The sequence below is a fragment of the Bombina bombina genome, chromosome 3 (assembly GCF_027579735.1).
Source record: "Bombina bombina isolate aBomBom1 chromosome 3, aBomBom1.pri, whole genome shotgun sequence".
NCBI classification, from domain to species: Eukaryota; Metazoa; Chordata; class Amphibia; order Anura; family Bombinatoridae; genus Bombina; species Bombina bombina.
The window spans coordinates 978674445-978698049 of record NC_069501.1 but is presented as its reverse complement, the minus strand read 5'-3'; the positions used below and the strand labels follow the sequence as shown (position 1 = coordinate 978698049).

Here is a 23605-nt window from a genome sequence, read left to right as displayed (position 1 = left end):
ATCTTGAGATCTAAGATTGGTCTGAAGGTTCCCTCTTTCTTGGGAACCACAAAGATTTGAATAGAAGCCTTGCCCCTGTTCCTCCTTTGGAACTGGGTGGATCACTCCCATAACTAGGAGGTTTTGAACACAATGTAAGAATGCCTCTCTCTTTATCTGGTCTGCAGATAATTGTGAGAGGTGAAATCTTCCTTTTGGGGAAGAAGCTTTGAAGTCCAGAAGATATCCCTGGGACACAATTTCCAACGCCCAGGGATCCTGGACATCTCTTGCCCAAGCCTGGGCGAAGAGAGAAAGTCTGCCCCCTACTAGATCCGTTACCGGATCGGGGGCTGATCTTTCATGCTGTCATAGAGGCAGCAGCAGGCTTCTTGGCATGCTAACCTTTGTTCCAGGCCTGGTTAGGTCTCCAGACCGGCTTGGACTGGGCAAAATTTCCCTCTTGTTTTGCATTAGAGGGAGTTGATGCCGCGCTCGTCTTAGTTTCGAAAGGCACGAAAATTAGTTTGTTTGGTCCTTAATTTATTAGACCTATCCTGAGGAAGGGCATGACCTTTTCCTCCAGTAATATCAGAAATGATCTCCTTCAGTCCAGGCCCGAATAGGGTCTGCCCCTTGAAGGGAATGTTGAGATGCTTAGACTTTGAAGTAACGTCAGCTGACCAGGATTTAAGCCATAGCGCCCTACGCGCCTGTATAGCAAAACCTGAGTTCATAGCCGTTAGTTTGGTTAAATGAACAACGGTGTCAGAAACAAATGAATTGGCTAGCTTAAGCGCTCTAAGCTTGTCAAGTATATCAATCCAATGGAGTTTCTACCTGTAAGGCCTCTTCCAGAGACTCAAACCAGAAGGCCGCAGCAGCAGTGACCGGGGCAATGCATGCAAGAGGCTGGAGAATAAAACCTTGTTGAATAAACATTTTCTTAAGGTAACCCTCTAACTTTTTATCCATTGGATCTAGGAAAGCACAACTGTCCTCGACGGGAATAGTTTTACGCTTAGCTAGGGTAGAAACTGCTCCCTCCACCTTAGGGACCGTTTGCCATAAGTCCCGTGTAGCGGCATCTATTGGAAACATTTTCTTAAAAATAGGAGGGGGAGAGAATGGTACACCTGGTCTATCCCATTCCTTAGAAATAATTTCTGAAAACCTTTTAGATATTGGAAAAACATCAGTGTAAACAGGCACTGCATAGTATTTATCCAATCTACACACTTTCTCTGGCACTATAATGGTGTCAGTCATCCAGAGTAGCTAAAACCTCCCTGAGCAACACGCGGAGGTGTTCAAGCTTAAATTTAAATGTAGACATATCAGAATCAGGTTGAAGCATCTTCCCTGAGTCAGAAAAATCAGCCACAGAAAGAAGCTCTCCTGCCTCAGCTTCTGCATATTGTGAGGGGATATCAGACATAGCTACTAAAGCGTCAGAGAGCTCTGTATTTTTTCTAGTCCCAGAGCTGTCTCGTTTTCCTTGTAACCCTGGTAGTTTGGACAATACCGCTGTAAGGGTATGATCCATAACTGCCGCCATGTCTTGTAAAGTAAACGCCATGGGCGCGCTAGATATACTTGGCGCCACTTGAGCGGGAGTCCCTTGAGCGGGAGTCAAAGGTTCTGACACGTGGGGCGAGTAAGTCGGCATAACTTCCCCCATGTCAGTTTCCTCTGGTGATAAATCTTTTAAAGACAGAATATGATCTTTATAACTTAAAGTGAAATCAGTACATTTGGTACACATTCTAAGAGGGGGTTCCACAATGGCTTCTAAACATAATGAACAAGGAGTTTCCTCTATGTCAGACATGTTTAAACAGACTAGCAATGAGACCAGCAAGCTTGGAAAACAGTTTGATAAATGTAAACAAGCAAAAAATAAAAACGGTACTGTGCCTTTAAGAGAAACAAATTTTGTCAGAAATTGAAAAACAGTGATAAAAAGCAGTAAATCTTACGAAATGTTTACAGTGTGTATAATAGACTAACAGAGCATTGCACCCATTTGCAAATGGATGATAAACCCCTTAGTTTCAAAACCGGATCAAAAAAACCATAAACATTTTTTTTTAACAGTCACAACAAACTGCTACAGCTCTGCTGTGGCCCTACCTGCACATACAATGACTTTTGAAGGCACAAAAACCCTTTGTAGAGGCCCTAAGTGTTCAGGGGACTCCTTCAGGGAAGCTGGAAGTCTCAAGCTGCAAAAACTACTGCACGATTTAGGCCTGAAATTAGGCCCCTCCCAACCTGTACTCACAGTGAGAGGGCCATAAAAAACTATCCCTAGGCAAAATCTAGCCAGCCATGTGGAAAAAACTGGGCCCCAATAAAGTTTTATCACCAATATGTAGAAAAAAAAACGTTTTTTACACTTCCAGCAAACGTTATCTTATTTTCAGTAATGTGAGAAAGTAATAAGAATATTACCTTTTACAGCAAGCATGATACTAGTCGTTATTAAATCACTGTAATCAGGCTTACCTTAAATAAATCCGGTATTAACAGCATTTTCTAGCATATTCATTTCTCTAGAAAAATTTAAACTGCACATCCCTCATAGCAGGAGACCCTGCACGCCATTCCCCCAGCTGAAGTTACCTCATCTCTTCAGTTATGTGTTAGAACAGCAATGGATCTTAGTTACAACCTGCTAAGATCTTAAAAAACCACAGGCAGACTCTTCTTCAACTTTCTGCCTGAGGCTAAAACAGTACAACTCCGGTACCATTTGAAAATAATAAACTTTTGATTGAAGATAAACTACATAAATTCAACACATCTCTCTAGCTACTTCCTATCGTGTCAAGAGCTGCAAGAGAATGACTGGTAGTGGCAATTAGGGGAGGAGCTATATAGACAGCTCTGCTGTGGGTGATCCTCTTGCAGCTTCCTGTTGGGAAGGAGAATATCCCACAAGTAATGGATGATCCGTGGACTGGATACACCTTACAAGAGAAAAAAAATTAAGTTTTAAAAGGGAACATATGAAGATAAGCTATAAAGAAAGAAAGTCCATCACAGAATCTGTGCTCTCATTGGTGACATTTAGGTCAGCAACAAGCTCTCTCCTGTTCAATCCAGACACTAGTCGGCAATGTGCTTTGAGGTTTTAGATTTTATATTGCCATCACTTAGAGAAGTAATCAGTTGGCCATAGTCATATGAAACGTGTTAATGATCTATCGAAGCAAAACATGATCAATAAATATCCTTTGTAATGCTTAATTCTACTCAAAGTTCTCAAACTTCTGCAATCCTAGTTTTAACACAACATATGAAAAAAAGAGTAATGCCTGTTCTCGGCGTCTCTGCTGTAAATAAATCCACTTTACTGGATAGAAGATAACTAGGCTGTTTTCTACTCGACAGTCAGTCTTGTTAGGCCAGTACCCAAAAACATAAACAGTACCCAAAAATCAGCCTCATCTCAAAACTAAAAGTGAATAAAGAGAGTTTAAATTAAAAATAAACTCTGCAAAAATCAATGCAACTTTGTAACTTGAAAACTACATAACATTGTAGAATCAATCGGCTTTGAAAGTTTGGCACAATCTCTTTAAAAAGGGACATAAAAAAAAAAAAAATTCATGATTTAGGTAGAAAGTACCATTTTAAACAACTCTCCAGTTTACTTCTATTATCAAATTTGCTTCATTCATTTGGTATCGTTTTTTAAAGGAGCAGCAATGCACTACTGATTTTTAACTGAACACATGGGTGAGCCAATGTCAATCGGTATAAATATGCGGCCACCAATCAGCAGCAAGAACCTAGGTTCTTTATTGCTCCTGAGGTAACCTAGATAAACCTCTCAAAGGATAACAAGAAAAAGAAGCAACTTAAATAAAAGCAGTTAATTTGAAAGTTGTATAATATTGCATGCTCTTTCTGAATCATGCTCCTATACTTAACGTGAATTATAAATAAAGTTGCACGGTGACGTCATCACACATAACATGAAGCCTGTCACTATGCAGTCCCGATCGCCGGGGTAGGAGCATGCTAGCGACGGCTCTGAGCCGTCATTAGCATCAGAGTGGGAAACTGACGGCTCAGAGCCATCGTTAGCACTCAAGAAGTTAATAGGTTAACACCATATTAAAAATGCCAGATGCACGTGTACATTAAAGGAACAGTCTACTACCCAAAAAAAAAAAAACTAAATTTATGCCTATTTCTAAGCTCTTGCAGGTTGCCTTTATCTCAAGGCATTTTTTTATGTGCCACATAGATAACATTGTGCTCATTTCTTTGGAGTTATTCAACAGTCAGCACTAATTAGCAAAATTCAAGTCTGTAAATAGCAATGAGATAAGAAGGCAGGCTGCAAAGGCTTAGATACAAGGTAATCACAGAGGTAAAATGTATTTCTATAACCATGTTGGTTGTTCAAAACTGGGGAATGCGTAATAAATGGATTATCTATCTCAGTGCTAGTGTGTAGGTGTGTCCCTGCTTCAGCACACAGTTTTTTATTTAAAAAATTTTTCACATTTTTTTTGGTTTCCGACATCCCGCCTGCCTGCTACGCATAATCAATGGGAACTGAAACTATTCCCATTGGCGGCACATTGGCTCCTGACTGCATATGTAGTCTCAATCTGCTTGTGACTGCATGTGTAGTCAGTGAGTGGGACAGCAGTGTGTTTGCAGCGCAGGCAGTATTCAGTCAGACTCAGAGCTCTGACGGCAAAAGCTTAAATGCTGAGCTGAAGTCAAAGTGGGGGGTTTTTTTGCAGCTGGCTCCCAGAAGTGCATTGCTGCTGCTGCTCTTGATATATGGATAGGAAGTGGCAGCTTAAAAATGCAAGTTAGTTAACCTCCTGTTTGCTAGTACAACTGAATTACTGTGTCGCAAAATGATGTAGGTCTAAAAAGTGTGTCACCAACATGAAAAGTTTGGAAAGCTCTGATCTATCTATTTAAACAATAATTTTGGAGCACACTGTCCCTTTAAGTTTTTCCAAACTTCTTACCTCTAACAGGTTTTATAAAGGGGTTTTACACACAGTAGAACCACCACTTGGGACCCGCAGAGCACTGCTGGCCCTGAGCAGAAACTGTTACTGATCCAGTCAGCAGTGCAACTAGCGCTGCCGATTGGATCAGCAGCATTTTCCTTTCGGGAACAGCAGTGCTCTGCATATCCTAAGTGGAACTTCTACTGTGTGTTTAACCCCTTTACATGGATTAAATTTACAGTAGTGCAAAATAGAAAATAAAAAAATTGCATGCTCTAACAAACTATTATGACCCTTTAAAATCTGGCAAATTTTAGAAAACTTCATAAAAACATAATTTATGCTTACCTGATAAATTTATTTCTCTTGTAGTGTAGTCAGTCCATGGGTCATCCATTACTTATGGAATATATCTCTTCCTAACAGGAAGCTGCAAGAGGATCACCCAAGCAGAGCTGCTATATAGCTCCTCCCCTCACATGTCATATTCAGTCATTCGACCAAAGCAGACGAGAAAGGAGAAACCATAGGGTGCAGTGGTGACTGGAGTTTAATTAAAATTTAGATCTGCCTTAAAGACAGGGCGGGCCGTGGACTGACTACACTACAAGAGAAATAAATTTATCAGGTAAGCATAAATTATGTTTTCTCTTGTTAAGTGTAGTCAGTCCACGGGTCATCCATTACTTATGGAATACCAATACCAAAGCTAAAGTACACGGATGAAGGGAGGGACAAGGCAGGAACATTAAACAGAAGGAACCACTGCCTGAAGTACCTTTCTCCCAAAAATAGCCTCCGAAGAAGCAAAAGTGTCAAATTTGTAAAATTTTGAAAAGGTGTGAAGCGAAGACCAAGTCGCAGCCTTGCAAATCTGTTCAACAGAGGCCTCATTTTTAAAGGCTCAGGTGGAAGCCACAGCTCTAGTAGAATGAGCTGTAATCCTTTCAGGAGGCTGCTGTCCAGCAGTCTCATAGGCTAAACGTATTATGCTACGAAGCCAAAAAGATAGAGAGGTAGCCGAAGCCTTTTGACCTCTTCTCTGTCCAGAGTAAACGACAAACAGGGAAGAAGTTTGACGAAAATCTTTAGTTGCCTGCAAATAGAACTTCAGGGCACGGACTACGTCCAGATTATGCAAAAGTCGTTCCTTCTTTGAAGAAGGGTTAGGACACAGTGATGGAACAACAATCTCTTGATTGATATTCCGGTTAGTAACTACCTTAGGTAAGAACCCAGGTTTAGTACGCAGAACTACCTTGTCTGAATGAAAAATCAGATAAGGAGAATCACAATGTAAGGCAGATAACTCAGAGACTCTTCGAGCCGAGGAAATAGCCATCAAAAACAAAACCTTCCAGGATAACAGCTTGATATCAATGGAATGAAGGGGTTCAAATGGAACGCCTTGAAGAACATTAAGAACTAAGTTTAAGCTCCACGGCGGAGCAACAGTCTTAAACACAGGCTTAATCCTAGTTAAAGCCTGACAAAAAGCCTGAACGTCTGGAACTTCAGCCAGACGTTTGTGTAGAAGAATAGACAGAGCAGAAATCTGTCCCTTTAACGAACTAGCAGATAAGCCCTTTTCTAAACCCTCTTGTAGAAAGGACAATATCCTAGGAATCCTAACCTTACTCCATGAGTAACTCTTGGATTCGCACCAATATAAATATTTACGCCATATCTTATGGTAAATTTTTCTGGTAACAGGCTTCCTAGCCTGTATTAAGGTATCAATAACCGACTCCGAGAAGCCACGCTTTGATAGAATCAAGCGTTCAATCTCCATGCAGTCAGCCTCAGAGAAATTAGATTTGGATGGTTGAAAGGACCCTGAATTAGAAGGTCCTGTCTCAGAGGCACGCAGGCGCTATCAGAATCACCGAAGCTCTCTCCTGTTTGATCTTGGCAATCAAACGAGGAAGCATCAGGAATGGTGGAAACACATAAGCCATGTTGAAGACCCAAGGGGCTGTCAGAGCATCTATCAGCACCGCTCCCGGGTCCCTGGACCTGGATCCGTAACAAGGAAGCTTGGCGTTCTGACGAGAAGCCATGAGATCCAGATCTGGTTTGCCCCAACGATGAATCAGTTGAGCAAAGACTTCCGGATGAAGTTCCCACTCCCCCGGATGAAAAGTCTGGCGACTTACAAAATCCGCCTCCCAGTTCTCCACGCCTGGGATGTAAATCGCTGACAGGTGGCAAGAGTGAGACTCTGCCCAGCGAATTATCTTTGAGACTTCCAACATCGCTAGGGAACTTCTGGTTCCCCCTTGATGGTTGATGTAAGCCACAGTCGTGATGTTGTCCGACTGACATCTGATGAACCTCAGAGTTGCTAACTGAGGCCAAGCTAGGAGAGCATTGAATATTGCTCTTAATTCCAGAATATTTATTGGGAGGAGTTTCTCCTCCTGAGTCCATAATCCCTGAGCTTTCAGGGAGTTCCAGACTGCGCCCCAGCCTAGAAGGCTGGCGTCTGTTGTTACAATCGTCCAATCTGGCCTGCGAAAGGTCATCCCCTTGGACAGATGTGGCCGAGAAAGCCACCATAGAAGAGAATCTCTGGTCTCTTGATCCAGATTTAGTAGGGGGGACAAATCTGAGTAATCTCCGTTCCACTGACTTAGCATGCACAATTGCAGCGGTCTGAGATGCAGGCGCGCAAATGGTACTATGTCCATTGCCGCTACCATTAAGCCGATTACTTCCATGCACTGAGCTACTGACGGGTGTGGAATGGAATGAAGGACACGGCAAGCATTTAGAAGTTTTAATAACCTGGTCTCTGTCAGGTAAATTTTCATCTCTACAGAATCTATAAGAGTCCCTAGAAAGGGAACTCTTGTAAGTGGTAATAGAGAACTCTTTTCCACGTTCACCTTCCACCCATGCGACCTCAGAAATGCCAGAACTATCTCTGTATGAGACTTGGCAGTTTGAAAACTTGACGCTTGTATCAGAATGTCGTCTAGGTACGGAGTCACCGCTATGCCTCGCGGTCTTAGTACCGCCAGAAGTGAGCCCAGAACTTTTGTAAAGATTCTTGGAGCCGTAGCTAATCCGAAGGGAAGAGCTACAAACTGGTAATGCCTGTCTAGGAAGGCAAATCTCATATACCGGTAATGGTCCTTGTGAATCGGTATGTGAAGGTAGGCATCCTTTAGATCCACTGTGGTCATGTACTGACCCTCTTGGATCATGGGAAGGATGGTTCGAATAGTTTCCATTTTGAATGATGGAACTCTTAGAAATTTGTTTAGGATTTTTAAGTCCAAGATTGGTCTGAAGGTTCCCTCTTTCTTGGGAACCACAAATAGATTTGAATAGAATCCCTGCCCGTGTTCCGTCCGCGGAACTGGGTGGATCACCCCCATTAGTAAGAGGTCTTGTACACAGCGTAGAAACGCCTCTTTCTTTATTTGGTTTGCTGATAACCTTGAAAGATGAAATCTCCCTCGTGGAGGAGAAGTTTTGAAGTCCAGGAGATATCCCTGAGATATGATCTCCAACGCCCAGGGATCCTGGACATCTCTTGCCCAAGCCTGGGCGAAGAGAGAAAGTCTGCCCCCCACTAGATCCGTTTCCGGATAGGGGGCCCTCTCTTCATGCTGTCTTGGGGGCAGCAGCAGGTTTCTTGGCCTGCTTGCCCTTGTTCCAGGACTGGTTAACTTTCCAGCCCTGCCTGTAACGAGCAACAGCTCCTTCCTGTTTTGGAGCGGAGGAAGTTGATGCTGCTCCTGCCTTGAAGTTACGAAAGGCACGAAAATTAGACTGTTTGGCCTTTCATTTGGCCCTGTCCTGAGGTAGAGCATGGCCCTTACCTCCCGTAATGTCAGCTATAATTTCTTTCAAGCCGGGCCCGAATAAGGTCTGCCCTTTGAAAGGAATATTAAGCAATTTAGATGTCACGTCAGCTGACCAGGATTTAAGCCATAGCGCTCTGCGTGCTTGGATGGCGAATCCGGAGTTCTTAGCCGTAAGTTTGGTTAAATGTACGACGGCATCAGAAACAAATGCGTTAGCTAGCTTAAGTGCTTTAAGCTTGTTCATAATTTCATCTAATGGAGCTGTGCGAATGGCCTCTTCCAGAGACTCAAACCAGAATGCCGCCGCAGCAGTGACAGGCGCAATGCATGCAAGGGGCTGTAAGATAAAACCTTGTTGAACAAACATTTTCTTAAGGTAACCCTCTAATTTCTTATCCATTGGATCTGAAAAGGCACAACTATCCTCCACCGGGATAGTGGTACGCTTAGCTAAAGTAGAAACTGCTCCCTCCACCTTAGGGACCGTCTGCCATAAGTCTCGTGTGGTGGCGTCTATAGGAAACATTTTCCTAAATATGGGAGGAGGGGAAAAAGGCACACCAGGTCTATCCCACTCCTTGCTAATAATCTCTGTAAGCCTTTTAGGTATAGGAAACACGTCAGTACACACCGGTACCGCATAGTATCTATCCAACCTACATAATTTTTCTGGAATTGCAACCGTGTTACAATCATTCAGAGCCGCTAATACCTCCCCTAGCAATATGCGGAGGTTCTCAAGCTTAAATTTAAAATTAGAAATCTCTGAATCCAGTCTCCCTGGATCAGATCCGTCACCCACAGAATGAAGCTCTCCGTCTTCACGTTCTGCAAACTGTGACCCAGTATCTGACATGGCTCTCACCTCATCCGCGCGCTCTGTCCTTAACCCAGAGCCATCGCGCTTGCCTCTTAATTCTGGCAATTTAGATAATACTTCTGTCATAACAGTAGCCATGTCTTGCAAAGTGATTTGTAAGGGCCTCCCTGATGTACTTGGCGCCACAAAATCACGCACCTCCTGAGCGGGAGGCGAAGGTACTGACACGTGAGGAGAGTTAGTCGGCATAACTTCCCCCTCGTTGTCTGGTGATAATTTCTTTACATGTAAAGATTGACTTTTATTTAAAGTAGCATCAATGCAATTAGTACACAAATTTCTATTGGGCTCCACATTGGCCTTTAAACATAGTGAACAAAGAGATTCATCTGTGTCAGACATGTTTAAACAGACTAGCAATGAGACTAGCAAGCTTGGAAATACTTTTCTAAATAAATTTACAAGCAATATAAAAAACGCTACTGTGCCTTTAAGAAGCACAAAAAGCTGTCACAGTTGAAATAACAATGAACCAAAATAGTTATAGCAACCAATTTTTCACAGTAAATGTATTAAGTTAGCAAAGGATTGCACCCACCAGCAAATGGATGATTAACCCCTTAATACCCAAAAACGGATAACAATTTAATAATTAACGTTTTTCTCACAGTCAAAACACACTGTCACAGGTCTGCTGTGACTGATTACCTCCCTCAAAATGAATTTTGAAGACCCCTGAGCTCTCTAGAGACAATCTGGATCATGGAGGATGAAGTAGACAGATTGTGACTGAATTTTTACTGCGCAAAAAAGGCGCTAAAATAGGCCCCTCCCACTCCTATTACAACAGTGGGGAAGCTCAGAAAACTGTTTCTATGCAGAAAACAAAGATGGCCATGTGGTAAAAATCATGCCCCAATAAGTTTTATCACCAAGTACCTCACAAAAAACGATTAACATGCCAGTAAACGTTTTAAACATACATTTGAAAAGTTATGAATTGTTATTAATAAGCCTGCTACCAGTCACTTTTACTGCAGTTAAGGCTCATACATTATTTCAGTATTAACAGTATTTTCAGAGTCAATTCCATTCCTTAGAAAAATACATTCAGTGTACACACACTCATCAGCCTAATACCAGTCGCTATCACTGCATTTAAGGCTGAACTTACTTTACATTGGTATCAGCAGTATTTTCTCAGTCAATTCCATTCCTCAGAAAAATAATTACTGCACATACCTCATTTGCAGGGGGGCCCTGCATGCTATTCCCCTTCTCTGAAGTTACCTCACTCCTCAGATGAGAACAGCCAGTGGATCTTAGTTACGTCTGCTAAGATCATAGAAAACGCAGGCAGATTCTTCTTCTAATGCTGCCTGAGAATAAACAGCACACTCCGGTGCCATTTAAAATAACAAACTTTTGATTGTAGAAATAAACTAAGTTAAAAAACACCACAGACCTCTCACAGCGACCTATCTTTAGTTAGGCTGCAAGAGAATGACTGAATATGACATGTGAGGGGAGGAGCAATATAGCAGCTCTGCTTGGGTGATCCTCTTGCAGCTTCCTGTTAGGAAGAGATATATTCCATAAGTAGTGGATGACCCGTGGACTGACTACACTTAACAAGAGAAAAAATAATAGTTAGCAACATTTGAAACTATACATTTAACCTCTCAGAAAAATATACAACAGTGCTATCATTATTAACATTCCAAAATTGCATATATTTTGGCTATTTAGCTTCAGACTGGCAACAGCTACAAAGACTGAAAACCTAACCTAAATATAATTAAATACCTTGTGCCAACAGTTTCGGGAAGCAATTGGAATACACTGGCATGGAATTTCTGACCACCTGAAATAAAAAATAAAAAAAGTGATAAGACTAAAAACAATTTGGAATACCCACTTCTAAAAGCAGTATTGTTAAAGTGATGGTAAATATGAGAGCTAGGATCTACCATCACTAAAATAAAATGTAGTTTAATTTATCATTCTGTAAAAAAGACAGTGCTAAAAACTTACCCTGTCTGCCATGGTAGCTAGCTAAATTCAGAGCCTTTGGCCACCCACAGCAAAACGCTGTTTCCACCTCTAAACCAATAATCGTGATAGCATTCAGAACACTTTCAGATGACACACACGTCTATTGGTTTAGAGATGGAAATGTCACCTCATTGAGAGAAGAGTGCTGTGCACCTTTTTTTACTAAAATGAGCAATAAATGGTAAATCCTAAAGTTTTGTTTTTTTATACGTGCGGATTTACCATCACTTTAAAATGTGACCATTTTGATAGAACAAAAAGGCCAAATATTCGGTAGATCCCAACTCAAGCAAAACTGGATCATCAGTGTCACAGTAATCTGATAGGCCTAGCCTAAAAGTCCGTACTATGCTTTACTACTATATTATGTAGTACCAATTTTAATATACACACACATCATGCAGTCAAAAAAAAAAAAAAAAAAAAAATAATAATATATATATATATATATATATATATATATATATATATATATATATATATATATATATATATATATATATATATATATATATATATATATATATATATATATATATATATATATATATATATATATATATATGGAATTACTTTCAAATCTACATTAAAAAAAGACACAAAAGAAAAAACATAATTTATGCTTACCTGATAAATTTATTTCTCTTGTAGTGTATCCAGTCCACGGATCATCCATTACTTATGGGATATTAACTCCTCCCCAACAGGAAGTGCAAGAGGATTCACCCAGCAGAGCTGCTATATAGCTCCTCCCCTAACTGCCATTACCAGTCATTCGACCGAAAACATGCAGAGAAAGGAAAACCATAGGGTGCAGTGGTGACTGTAGTTTAATGGAAAAATTACCTGCCTTAAAGTGACAGGGCGGGCCGTGGACTGGATACACTACAAGAGAAATAAATTTATCAGGTAAGCATAAATTATGTTTTCTCTTGTTAAGTGTATCCAGTCCACGGATCATCCATTACTTATGGGATACCAATACCAAAGCTAAAGTACACGGATGACGGGAGGGACAGGCAGGCTCTTTATACGGAAGGAACCACTGCCTGAAGAACCTTTCTCCCAAAAACAGCCTCCGAAGAAGCAAAAGTGTCAAATTTGTAAAATTTGGAAAAAGTATGAAGAGAAGACCAAGTTGCAGCCTTGCAAGTCTGTTCAACAGAAGCCTCATTCTTAAAGGCCCAAGTGGAAGCCACAGCTCTAGTAGAATGTGCTGTAATTCTTTCAGGAGGCTGCTGTCCAGCAGTCTCATAGGCTAACCGTATTATGCTACGAAGCCAAAAGGAGAGAGAGAGGTAGCCGAAGCTTTTTGACCTCTCCTCTGACCAGAATAAACGACAAACAGGGAAGACGTTTGTCGAAAATCCTTAGTTGCCTGTAGATAAAATTTCAGGGCACGGACTACATCTAGATTGTGTAGCAGACGTTCCTTTTTCGAAGAAGGATAAGGACACAAAGATGGAACCACAATCTCTTGATTGATATTCCTGTTAGTGACCACCTTAGGTAGGAACCCAGGTTTAGTACGCAGAACTACCTTGTCTGAATGAAAAATCAGATAAGGAGAATCACAATGTAAGGCAGATAACTCAGAGACTCTTCGAGCCGAGGAAATCGCCATTAAAAACAGAAATTTACAAGATAACAACTTGATATCAATGGAATGAAGGGGTTCAAACGGAACCCCCTGTAAAACATTAAGAACTAAGTTCAAACTCCATGGTGGAGCAACAGTTTTAAACACAGGCTTGATCCTAGCTAAAGCCTGACAAAAAGCTTGAACGTCCGGAACTTCTGACAGACGTTTGTGTAAAAGAATGGACAGAGCTGAAATCTGTCCCTTTAAGGAACTAGCGGATAAACCCTTTTCTAAACCTTCTTGTAGAAAAGACAATATCCTCGGAATCCTAACCTTACTCCATGAGTAACTCTTGGATTCGCACCAATATAAGTATTTGCGCCATATCTTATGGTAAATCTTACTGGTAACAGGCTTCCTAGCCTGTATTAAGGTATCAATAACTGACTCAGAAAAACCACGTTTTGATAAAATCAAGCGTTCAATTTCCAAGCAGTCAGCTTCAGAGAAATTAGATTTTGATGTTTGAAGGGACCCTGGATCAGAAGGTCCTGTTTCAGAGGTAGCGACCAAGGTGGACAGGATGACATGTCCACTAGATCTGCATACCAAGTCCTGCGTGGCCATGCAGGCGCTATTAGAATCACTGATGCTCTCTCCTGTTTGATTCTGGCAATCAATCGAGGAAGCATCGGGAAGGGTGGAAACACATAAGCCATCCCGAAGGTCCAAGGTGCTGTCAAAGCATCTATCAGAACCGCTCCCGGATCCCTGGATCTGGACCCGTAACGAGGAAGCTTGGCGTTCTGTCGAGACGCCATGAGATCTATCTCTGGTTTGCCCCAACGTCGAAGTATTTGGGCAAAGACCTCCGGATGAAGTTCCCACTCCCCCGGATGAAAAGTCTGACGACTTAAGAAATCCGCCTCCCAGTTCTCCACTCCCGGGATGTGGATTGCTGACAGGTGGCAAGAGTGAGACTCTGCCCAGCGAATTATCTTTGATACTTCCATCATTGCTAGGGAGCTTCTTGTCCCTCCCTGATGGTTGATGTAAGCTACAGTCGTGATGTTGTCCGACTGAAACCTGATGAACCCCCGAGTTGTTAACTGGGGCCAAGCCAGAAGGGCATTGAGAACTGCTCTCAATTCCAGAATGTTTATTGGTAGGAGACTCTCCTCCTGATTCCATTGTCCCTGAGCCTTCAGAGAATTCCAGACAGCGCCCCAACCTAGTAGGCTGGCGTCTGTTGTTACAATTGTCCAGTCCGGCCTGCTGAATGGCATCCCCCTGGACAGATGTGGCCGAGAAAGCCACCATAGAAGAGAATTTCTGGTCTCTTGATCCAGATTCAGAGTAGGGGACAAGTCTGAGTAATCCCCATTCCACTGACTTAGCATGCACAATTGCAGCGGTCTGAGATGTAGGCGTGCAAAGGGTACTATGTCCATTGCTGCTACCATTAAGCCGATCACCTCCATGCATTGAGCTACTGACGGGTGTTGAATGGAATGAAGGACACGGCATGCATTTTGAAGCTTTGTTAACCTGTCTTCTGTCAGGTAAATCTTCATTTCTACAGAATCTATAAGAGTCCCGAAGAAGGGAACTCTTGTGAGTGGAAAGAGAGAACTCTTCTTTTCGTTCACCTTCCATCCATGCGACCTTAGAAATGCCAGTACTAACTCTGTATGAGACTTGGCAGTTTGAAAGCTTGAAGCTTGTATCAGAATGTCGTCTAGGTACGGAGCTACCGCAATTCCTCGCGGTCTTAGTACCGCCAGAAGAGCACCCAGAACCTTTGTGAAGATTCTCGGAGCCGTAGCCAATCCGAATGGAAGAGCTACAAACTGGTAATGCCTGTCTAGAAAGGCAAACCTTAGATACCGGTAAAGATCTTTGTGAATCGGTATGTGAAGGTAAGCATCCTTTAAATCCACTGTGGTCATGTACTGACCCTTTTGGATCATGGGTAAAATTGTCCGAATAGTTTCCATTTTGAACGATGGAACTCTTAGGAATTTGTTTAGGATCTTTAAATCCAAGATTGGCCTGAAAGTTCCCTCTTTTTTGGGAACCACAAACAGATTTGAGTAAAACCCTTGTCCTTGTTCCGACCGCGGAACCGGATGGATCACTCCCATTAATAAAAGATCTTGTACGCAGCGTAGAAACGCCTCTTTCTTTATTTGGTTTGTTGACAACCTTGACAGATGAAATCTCCCTCTTGGGGGAGAGAATTTGAAGTCTAGAAGGTATCCCTGAGATATGATCTCTAACGCCCAGGGATCCTGGACATCTCTTGCCCAAGCCTGGGCGAAGAGAGAAAGTCTGCCCCCACTAGATCCGTTCCCGGATCGGGGGCCCTCGATTCATGCTGTCTTAGGGGGGGCAGCAGCAGGTTTCCTGGCCTGCTTGCCCTTGTTCCAGGACTGGTTAGGTCTCCAGCCTTGTCTGTAGCGAGCAACAGCTCCTTCCTGTTTTGGTGCAGAGGAAGTTGATGCTGCTCCTGCTTTGAAATTACGAAAGGAACGAAAATTAGACTGTCTAGCCTTAGGTTTGGCTCTGTCTTGAGGCAGGGCATGGCCTTTACCTCCTGTAATGTCAGCGATAATTTCTTTCAACCCGGGCCCGAATAAGGTCTGCCCTTTGAAAGGTATATTAAGCAATTTAGATTTAGAAGTAACGTCAGCTGACCAGGATTTTAGTCACAGTGCTCTGCGTGCCTGAATGGCGAATCTGGAATTCTTAGCCGTAAGTTTAGTTAAATGTACTACGGCATCTGAAATAAATGAGTTAGCTAACTTAAGGGCTTTAAGCTTGTGTGTAATCTCATCTAATGGAGCTGATTCAAGTGTCTCTTCCAGAGACTCAAACCAAAATGCTGCTGCAGCCGTGACAGGCGCAATGCATGCAAGAGGTTGCAATATAAAACCTTGTTGAACAAACATTTTCTTAAGGTAACCCTCTAACTTTTTATCCATTGGATCTGAAAAGGCACAGCTATCCTCCACCGGGATAGTGGTACGCTTAGCTAAAGTAGAAACTGCTCCCTCCACCTTAGGGACCGTTTGCCATAAGTCCCGTGTGGTGGCGTCTATTGGAAACATCTTTCTAAATATCGGAGGGGGTGAGAACGGCACACCGGGTCTATCCCACTCCTTAGTAACAATTTCAGTAAGTCTCTTAGGTATAGGAAAAACGTCAGTACTCGCCGGTACCGCAAAATATTTATCCAACCTACACATTTTCTCTGGTATTGCAACTGTGTTACAATCATTCAGAGCCGCTAACACCTCCCCTAGTAATACACGGAGGTTTTCCAGCTTAAATTTAAAATTTGAAATATCTGAATCCAGTTTGTTTGGATCAGAACCGTCACCCGCAGAATGAAGCTCTCCGTCCTCATGTTCTGCAAATTGTGACGCAGTGTCTGACATGGCCCTAATATTATCAGCGCACTCTGTTCTCACCCCAGAGTGATCATGCTTACCTCTTAGTTCTGGTAATTTAGCCAAAACTTCAGTCATAACAGTAGCCATATCCTGTAATGTGATTTGTAATGGCCGCCCAGATGTACTCGGCGCTACAATATCACGCACCTCCCGAGCGGGAGATGCAGGTACTGACACGTGAGGCGAGTTAGTCGGCATAACTCTCCCCTCGTTGTTTGGTGAAATATGTTCAATTTGTACAGATTGACTTTTATTTAAAGTAGCATCAATACAGTTAGTACATAAATTTCTATTGGGCTCCACTTTGGCTTTAGCACATATAGCACAGATATCTTCCTCTGAATCAGACATGTTTAACACACTAGCAAATAAACTAGCAACTTGGAAATACTTTTCAAGTAATTTACTATAATATGAAAACGTACTGTGCCTATAAGAAGCACAGAAAAAGTTATGACAGTTGAAAATTAATAAACTGAAAAGTTATAGCATCAAATCTTTGTAAAAAACACAATTTTAGCAAAGGATTGCTCCCATTAGCAAAGGATAACTAACCCTGATAGCTAACAGTGAGAGAGATCAGTAAACTGTCATAAATTAAATAAAACGACTGCCAAGTGGAAAAAAATAGTGCCCAAAACATTTTTTCACCCAGTACCTCAGAAAATTAAACGATTTTACATGCCAGCAAAAAACGTTTAACATTAATAAATTGAGTGTTATTAAAAAGCCTGTTGCTAGTCCCTGCAAATTAGGCTAAAGTTTTATGCATACAGTATAATTCCAGTGAAGTGCCATTCCCCAGAATACTGAAGTGTAAAATATACATACATGACAGCCTGATACCAGTTGCTGCTACTGCATTTAAGGCTGAGTTTACATTATATCGGTATGGCAGAATTTTCTCATCAATTCCATTGTCAGAAAATAATAAGATGCTACATACCTCTTTGCAGATTAATCTGCCCGCTGTCCCCTGATCTGAAGTTTACCTCTCCTCAGATGGCCGAGAAACAGCAATATGATCTTAACTACTCCAGCTAAAATCATAGAAAAACTCAGGTAGATTCTTCTTCAAATTCTACCAGAGAAGGAATAACACACTCCGGTGCTATTATAAAATAACAAACTTTTGATTGAAGGTATGAAACTAAGTATAATCACCACAGTCCTCTCACACATCCTATCTATTCGTTGGGTGCAAGAGAATGACTGGTAATGGCAGTTAGGGGAGGAGCTATATAGCAGCTCTGCTGGGTGAATCCTCTTGCACTTCCTGTTGGGGAGGAGTTAATATCCCATAAGTAATGGATGATCCGTGGACTGGATACACTTAACAAGAGAAATAAATAATCTATACTAAATAGAAGTATGTCAGTTATTTCATTATGATACTGTACATTAATGGTTTCTAAAGTTTCTTGCTCCTTTGTTGACACTTGCAGAGTAATTACATAATGTGCAGCATCCTTGTTTCTTTATATGATAGCAATACTCTGTATCACAAAATTACACTTTCATAATACATTGAACTATGAAATCCACAATAAGGCAATACCTGTCAGGGTGCCAGGAATCAGACTAAGACAAGAAGTGCAAAAATAATCACACCTTTATTAATAACAAAAAATAGAAAGTCCACAAGTGAAATAAGCCAGGAATCAAAACCAGAGCTGGTAGTCAGACAAGCAGAGTCAGGAGCCAAAGCGAATAGTCAGACAAACTGGAATCAGGAACACGGAAAACAGCAGTGTCAGGAACAAGCCAGGGATCAGGAAGGACATCAGGCAGCCAGATCATACACAAGCACTCACACAAACAGGTCTGCGACAACGCAAAGGCAAAGATTACTGAACAGAAGCCCTTTAAATAATAAGTGATGACATCACAATTCTGAGACTGCATCCTGTCTCACATGGATGATGCACACCAGTCTGGCCATAAAAGGAAGTGCAGGAAGTGCGCAGCAGCATCCCCCACAATGCACCATAGTCAGGAAGAGAGGTGAGTAAAATGGCTGCCAGCAGCACATGGCAAACAACAGGGTAAAAACCCTGACAATACCAGAATACCAACATTAAGAAAGTATTGCCAAAGAAACTATAAAGCATTCTTGCTATGTTACACTATCAGAATCAATTGTTTTAAACTTATTTTTAGGAACACCCTAAAGTTAAAAAGGGACAGTAAAGTCAAAATTATATGTTCATGGTTTGAATAGAGCATTTAATGATCAAATTAGTTTTGTTCTCTTAGTATCCTTTGGTGTATATAAAATCTAGTCAAGCTGTTAGGAGCTTAGGAATGTGTACGTATCTTTAGCATTCTATTGCACACACCTCACCTAGGATTACTCTTTAACAAAGAATAACAAGAAAACTAAGCAAAATTAATAATAGAAGTAAATTGGAAATTTGGTTAAAACTCCATGCTCTATCCAATACATTTAAAGGGATACTAAACCCATTTTTTTTTTCCTTTCATGATTCAGATAGTGTGCAATTTAAAGCAACTTTCTAATTTACTATCAATTTTTCTTCATTTTCTTGCTATCTTTCTTTAAAAAGCAAGAATGTAAGTTTAGGAGCCAGCCCATTTTTGGTTCAGCACCTGGGTTGCGCTTGCCGATTGGTGGCTAAATGTAGAAAAAAAAAAAACTAAAAAAATGGAATTTAGTATCCCTTTAAATTTTGACTTAACTTTCCCTTTAAAGGGCCAGTAACCCCACCAAATAAGAGTTATATAATAATGCACACAGTGCAGAATTATATAACTTTAGCCTAGCGTCACGTTTCTTAAGCAGCGTATAGCAAAGATATTTAGCTACGATAATCTATTTTTCAGAACGCCGCTCCTGGTTCTACTGAGCGGGTCTGTTTTTTACCTAAGCGCATCGGGCACGCTGTCTAGTCACAGCACGCCCGATCGCGCCATTAAACTGAATGTAGCTCGCTCTCGCTACCATACCCGAGCGGGAGCGAGCACATTCAGTTTAATGGCGCGATCGGGCGTGCTGTGACTAGACAGCGTGCCCGATGCGCTTAGGTAAAAAACAGACCCACTCAGTAGAACCAGGAGCGGCGTTCTGAAAAATAGATTATCGTAGCTAAATATCTTTGCTATACGCTGCTTAAGAAACGTGACGCTAGGCTAAAGTTATATAATTCTGCACTGTGTGCATTATTATATAACCTTATTTGGTGGGGTTACTGGCCCTTTAAAAGCCGACACCTCATGCTGCCCCCACATTCTGGTTGAGAATCACCACTGCTCATTTTACTAAAACCAATAATAAACAGAATATACTTTCACTTTATTGTAGTGTGTGATTTACCAAAATACAGATTATTAAATAAACTGTATTAAAATACTTAAACATACCAAGATAGGTTTTCATATAACAAACAATTGGACCAATACTGCGTAACTAAGATGGACCAATACTGCGTAACTAAGATGGACCAATACTGCGTAACTAAGATGGACCAATACTGCGTAACTAAGATGGACCAATACTGCGTAACTAAGATGAGTGCAGGTATGTAAAGTGCCAGTGAAATAACATAAGGTCCGTGTCTGTCATAAGGCTATTTATGTAAACAAGGCTCAACTCACATATGTTAAGCAGAGGATCACTGACAGTTATTAAAAGGGGGCTTAATTTCCTAGAATGCGATTACATTATAAAGGATTTATTTTTTTCTTTAGAAATATTTCACATTACAAAATATAGCCTCAATTTAAGTATTTGAAACCTCCATTAAAGAGACTGTAAAGAAAGAAACAAAAAAATACAATGTTCCTGGTCTAGCTAGAACATGAGATTTTTAACAACTTTCCAATTTATTTCTATTGACTTAATTGCTCTTGGTATCCTTTGTTAAAGTGTAAATCTAGGTTGGCTTATAGGAGCTCAGGAGTGTGCACGTGTCTTTAGAACTCTAGGGTAGTAGTGTTTACAATAATGTAGACCACTGCTGCAAAAAAAAATTGCTGACAGAGTTCTAAAGAAAGATGCGCACTCCCCTGAACCTACTTAGATTTACTCTCTTCAACAATGGATACCAAAAAAACAGTCAATTTCATAACAAAAGTATATAGGAAAGTTGTTGGAAACTGCATGCTCTAATTGAATCATGAAAGATGATTCTTTACTTTCCATTTGAACTGTGGCTTATATTTTATCTCAAAGCCACACCTCTCCGGCATTCCAACTTTAAAGGGACACTGAACCCAATGTTTTTCTTTTGTGATTCAGATAGAGCATGCAATTTTAAGCAACTTTATAATTTATTCCTTTTATCAATTTTTCTTCGTTCTCTTGCTATGTTTATTTGAAAAAGATGGCATCTAAGCTATTTTTTGGTTCAGCATACTGAACAGCCCTTGTTTATTGGTGGGTGAATTTATCCACCAATCAGCAAAAACAACCAAGGTTGTTCACCAAAAATGGGCCGGCATCTAAACTTACATTCTTTTTAAATAAAGATACCAAGAGAATGAAGAAAATTTGTTAATAGTAGTAAATTAGAAAGTTGCATGCTCTTTCTGAATCTCAAAAGAAAACATTTGGGTTCAGTGTCCCTTTAAAGTAGCTGTTAAACAGGGAATCCTGTTCATTGCCAATTTACAAAGCAATGAAAAATGTAGAACGTTTTAAATATAATATATGCTCCTTTTTAAATCACTGTCAGTACATCATCTGTAGCGTTCCCAACGGTTATTCCATAGAAATAAATTAGCATTTGGGACCAAAAAAAATTTACGTTATTTCCAAATGAAAAGGAAGTTGATGATCCTCTCATGGGCACCCTCTGTGCCAGGCTGAGCTTCCCAGATGCACCTAAGGCAGCCCGTGACACACCAGCATCACAAAGGATACTATCCAGAGCTGATGGATCCGCTATAAACTCTACATCTGTAAAAACAGAAAGACATATTATAGCACAAACATACCATGATGCCAACTCCTCATATGTTTAGCTTTACAAAGATTACTCAATTATTTAATTGCTCATCTTCTACAAATTTAATCTATAATCTGCAAAAAATGGTGGTTTTAGGTATGTGATGCTCAATGCTGAACATATATGTAACGGTTCTCTGTTATCATGACACTTTGGTTTAGTGTCATTAGTTCACTAATGCAGTTACACAAACTAAAGATTTCCTGTAATAAAAGCAATCACAGTGAGGAATTTACCTAGCTTCATGTGCATAACACAACTGATGGAGGGATGTTTTACTAAATTATTTTAAGTGGTGGGGTCAACAAGACGAATGAGGTAATATGGCATTTAGAAACAGATTTTGACGGCAAATAGGAACCATAGGCCCAACAAGTCTGCCTAATATTTCCTTAAAGTATAAAACTTATCTAGTTGTAGGATAGCGTTGTGCTTATACCAGACATTGCCCCCACAGTGTTTGTCATTACCACCTCTTGTGGAAGTTTATTCTATAAATCAATCATCCTTTCTGTAAAGAAGTGTTTCTGCAAATTACTCCTTGTGCTACTCTGCACAATCAGCATTATTCCGATTTTGGGCAGTGAGACAGAAAATATCCTGCTATGTGAAGAACATTGGAATGAAATATTCATATTTTCATGGGTTAGCGCAATTGCGGACGCGTGGTCAGGTTTGCGCACTAGTAGGGTGTTAGGTTGTTTTTCCACTATTTTTGGTTAATTGACCTCTATGGGGGAATAGGTAATCACGAGCGATATTGAAAGTTAGTCTTTTTATGCTCATTTGGTAAGCGAGCAAAAAAAAGTTTACTTTAAACTCATAATACAAGAGCGACCTGACGGGCAAAAAGCTTACTGTTAACGCTCAAGCAGGAGCAATAAATAGCGTTCCACTTGTAATTTAGCCCTCAGAAAGATATTGCCTGTCATTTTGGGCATGCACTGTCATTTATGATCACACAAGTGAGCTTTCACATATTATAAGAGGATTCTTGAAAATAATTTGCAAAAACATATCATTGAAATATGTGTAAATATCTCTAGAACCTCTAGCTAAACATTCATCTCTTGGGATAAGACATTTTGATATAAAACATTTTCCTATATGTGTAAGCAGAACAAATCTGATATTTCTACAGAAACACAATCAGCAGTAAAGTTTAAATTTAAACTAAATAAAATGGTATGCATTATATCTAGAAAGCATATTCTCATTTAAGTATACATTCTCTTTACAAAAAAATCTTATATAAATTAGTTATTTTTAAGTTGCAGACATTAAACAGTACCATTTGAATTCATCAAGCGGATCCCCTGCTTATTCCAGCCACTAAACATGTCTGACAAGGGCTCTCTGCCTGGGTTGACTGGTTTAGAAACATTCAATTTTTGATGGTATGTGGTCTTCACAGGACCACCCACATCATTTGGCTGAGTTACACGGAACCTATCTCCTTTCTGGGAAAGATTAAAGGGACAAGGACGGGTGCAGGACTTTTTGCTGACAGCTTTACCCTGTACAAAAAAAACACACAACATTTACTATAAAATAAACACACACCTATGTTTTTGTAATATTAATGCAAGGAAGCCAAGTGTTCTTTTTCATACAACAAAATAGCTCAATTAGCCCAATGTACTTTCACAACCCACACAATCTCTGCATTATGGGCAAAAGATCTTATTGCTGGCAAAGTATTTATTTTGTGTTGCAATACTGCACTACAACACAACGTTACAAAATCTACTAAAAAAAAAAAAATTCATACAACCAAAATACTGGAAAGATTAGTACACATTCAAAAATGTCTTACAGAGAAATTCAAATGCATCTAAAAATAAGTCAATACACTTGAATGTAAAATATTTTATAGTAACGTAAGGATACATAACTATCACTCCTTCCTAATACCTTACCAGATATTATTAATAAAAAATGCAC

General features: G+C 40.5%; 1 protein-coding gene across 1 annotated transcript in view; it reads right to left on the bottom strand.

The window, feature by feature from the left end:
* The window catches only part of LOC128652572 (uncharacterized), a 194019-nt gene that overhangs the window by 161626 nt on the left and 8788 nt on the right, over positions 1 to 23605 (bottom strand). The window contains exons 3-5 of the mRNA XM_053705504.1: positions 22953 to 23178; positions 21461 to 21612; positions 11409 to 11466 (exon numbers count right to left, since the gene is read on the bottom strand). Coding sequence (XP_053561479.1) covers positions 11409 to 11466; positions 21461 to 21612; positions 22953 to 23178 — 436 coding nt within the window. The remainder of the gene's footprint in view (positions 1 to 11408; positions 11467 to 21460; positions 21613 to 22952; positions 23179 to 23605) is intronic.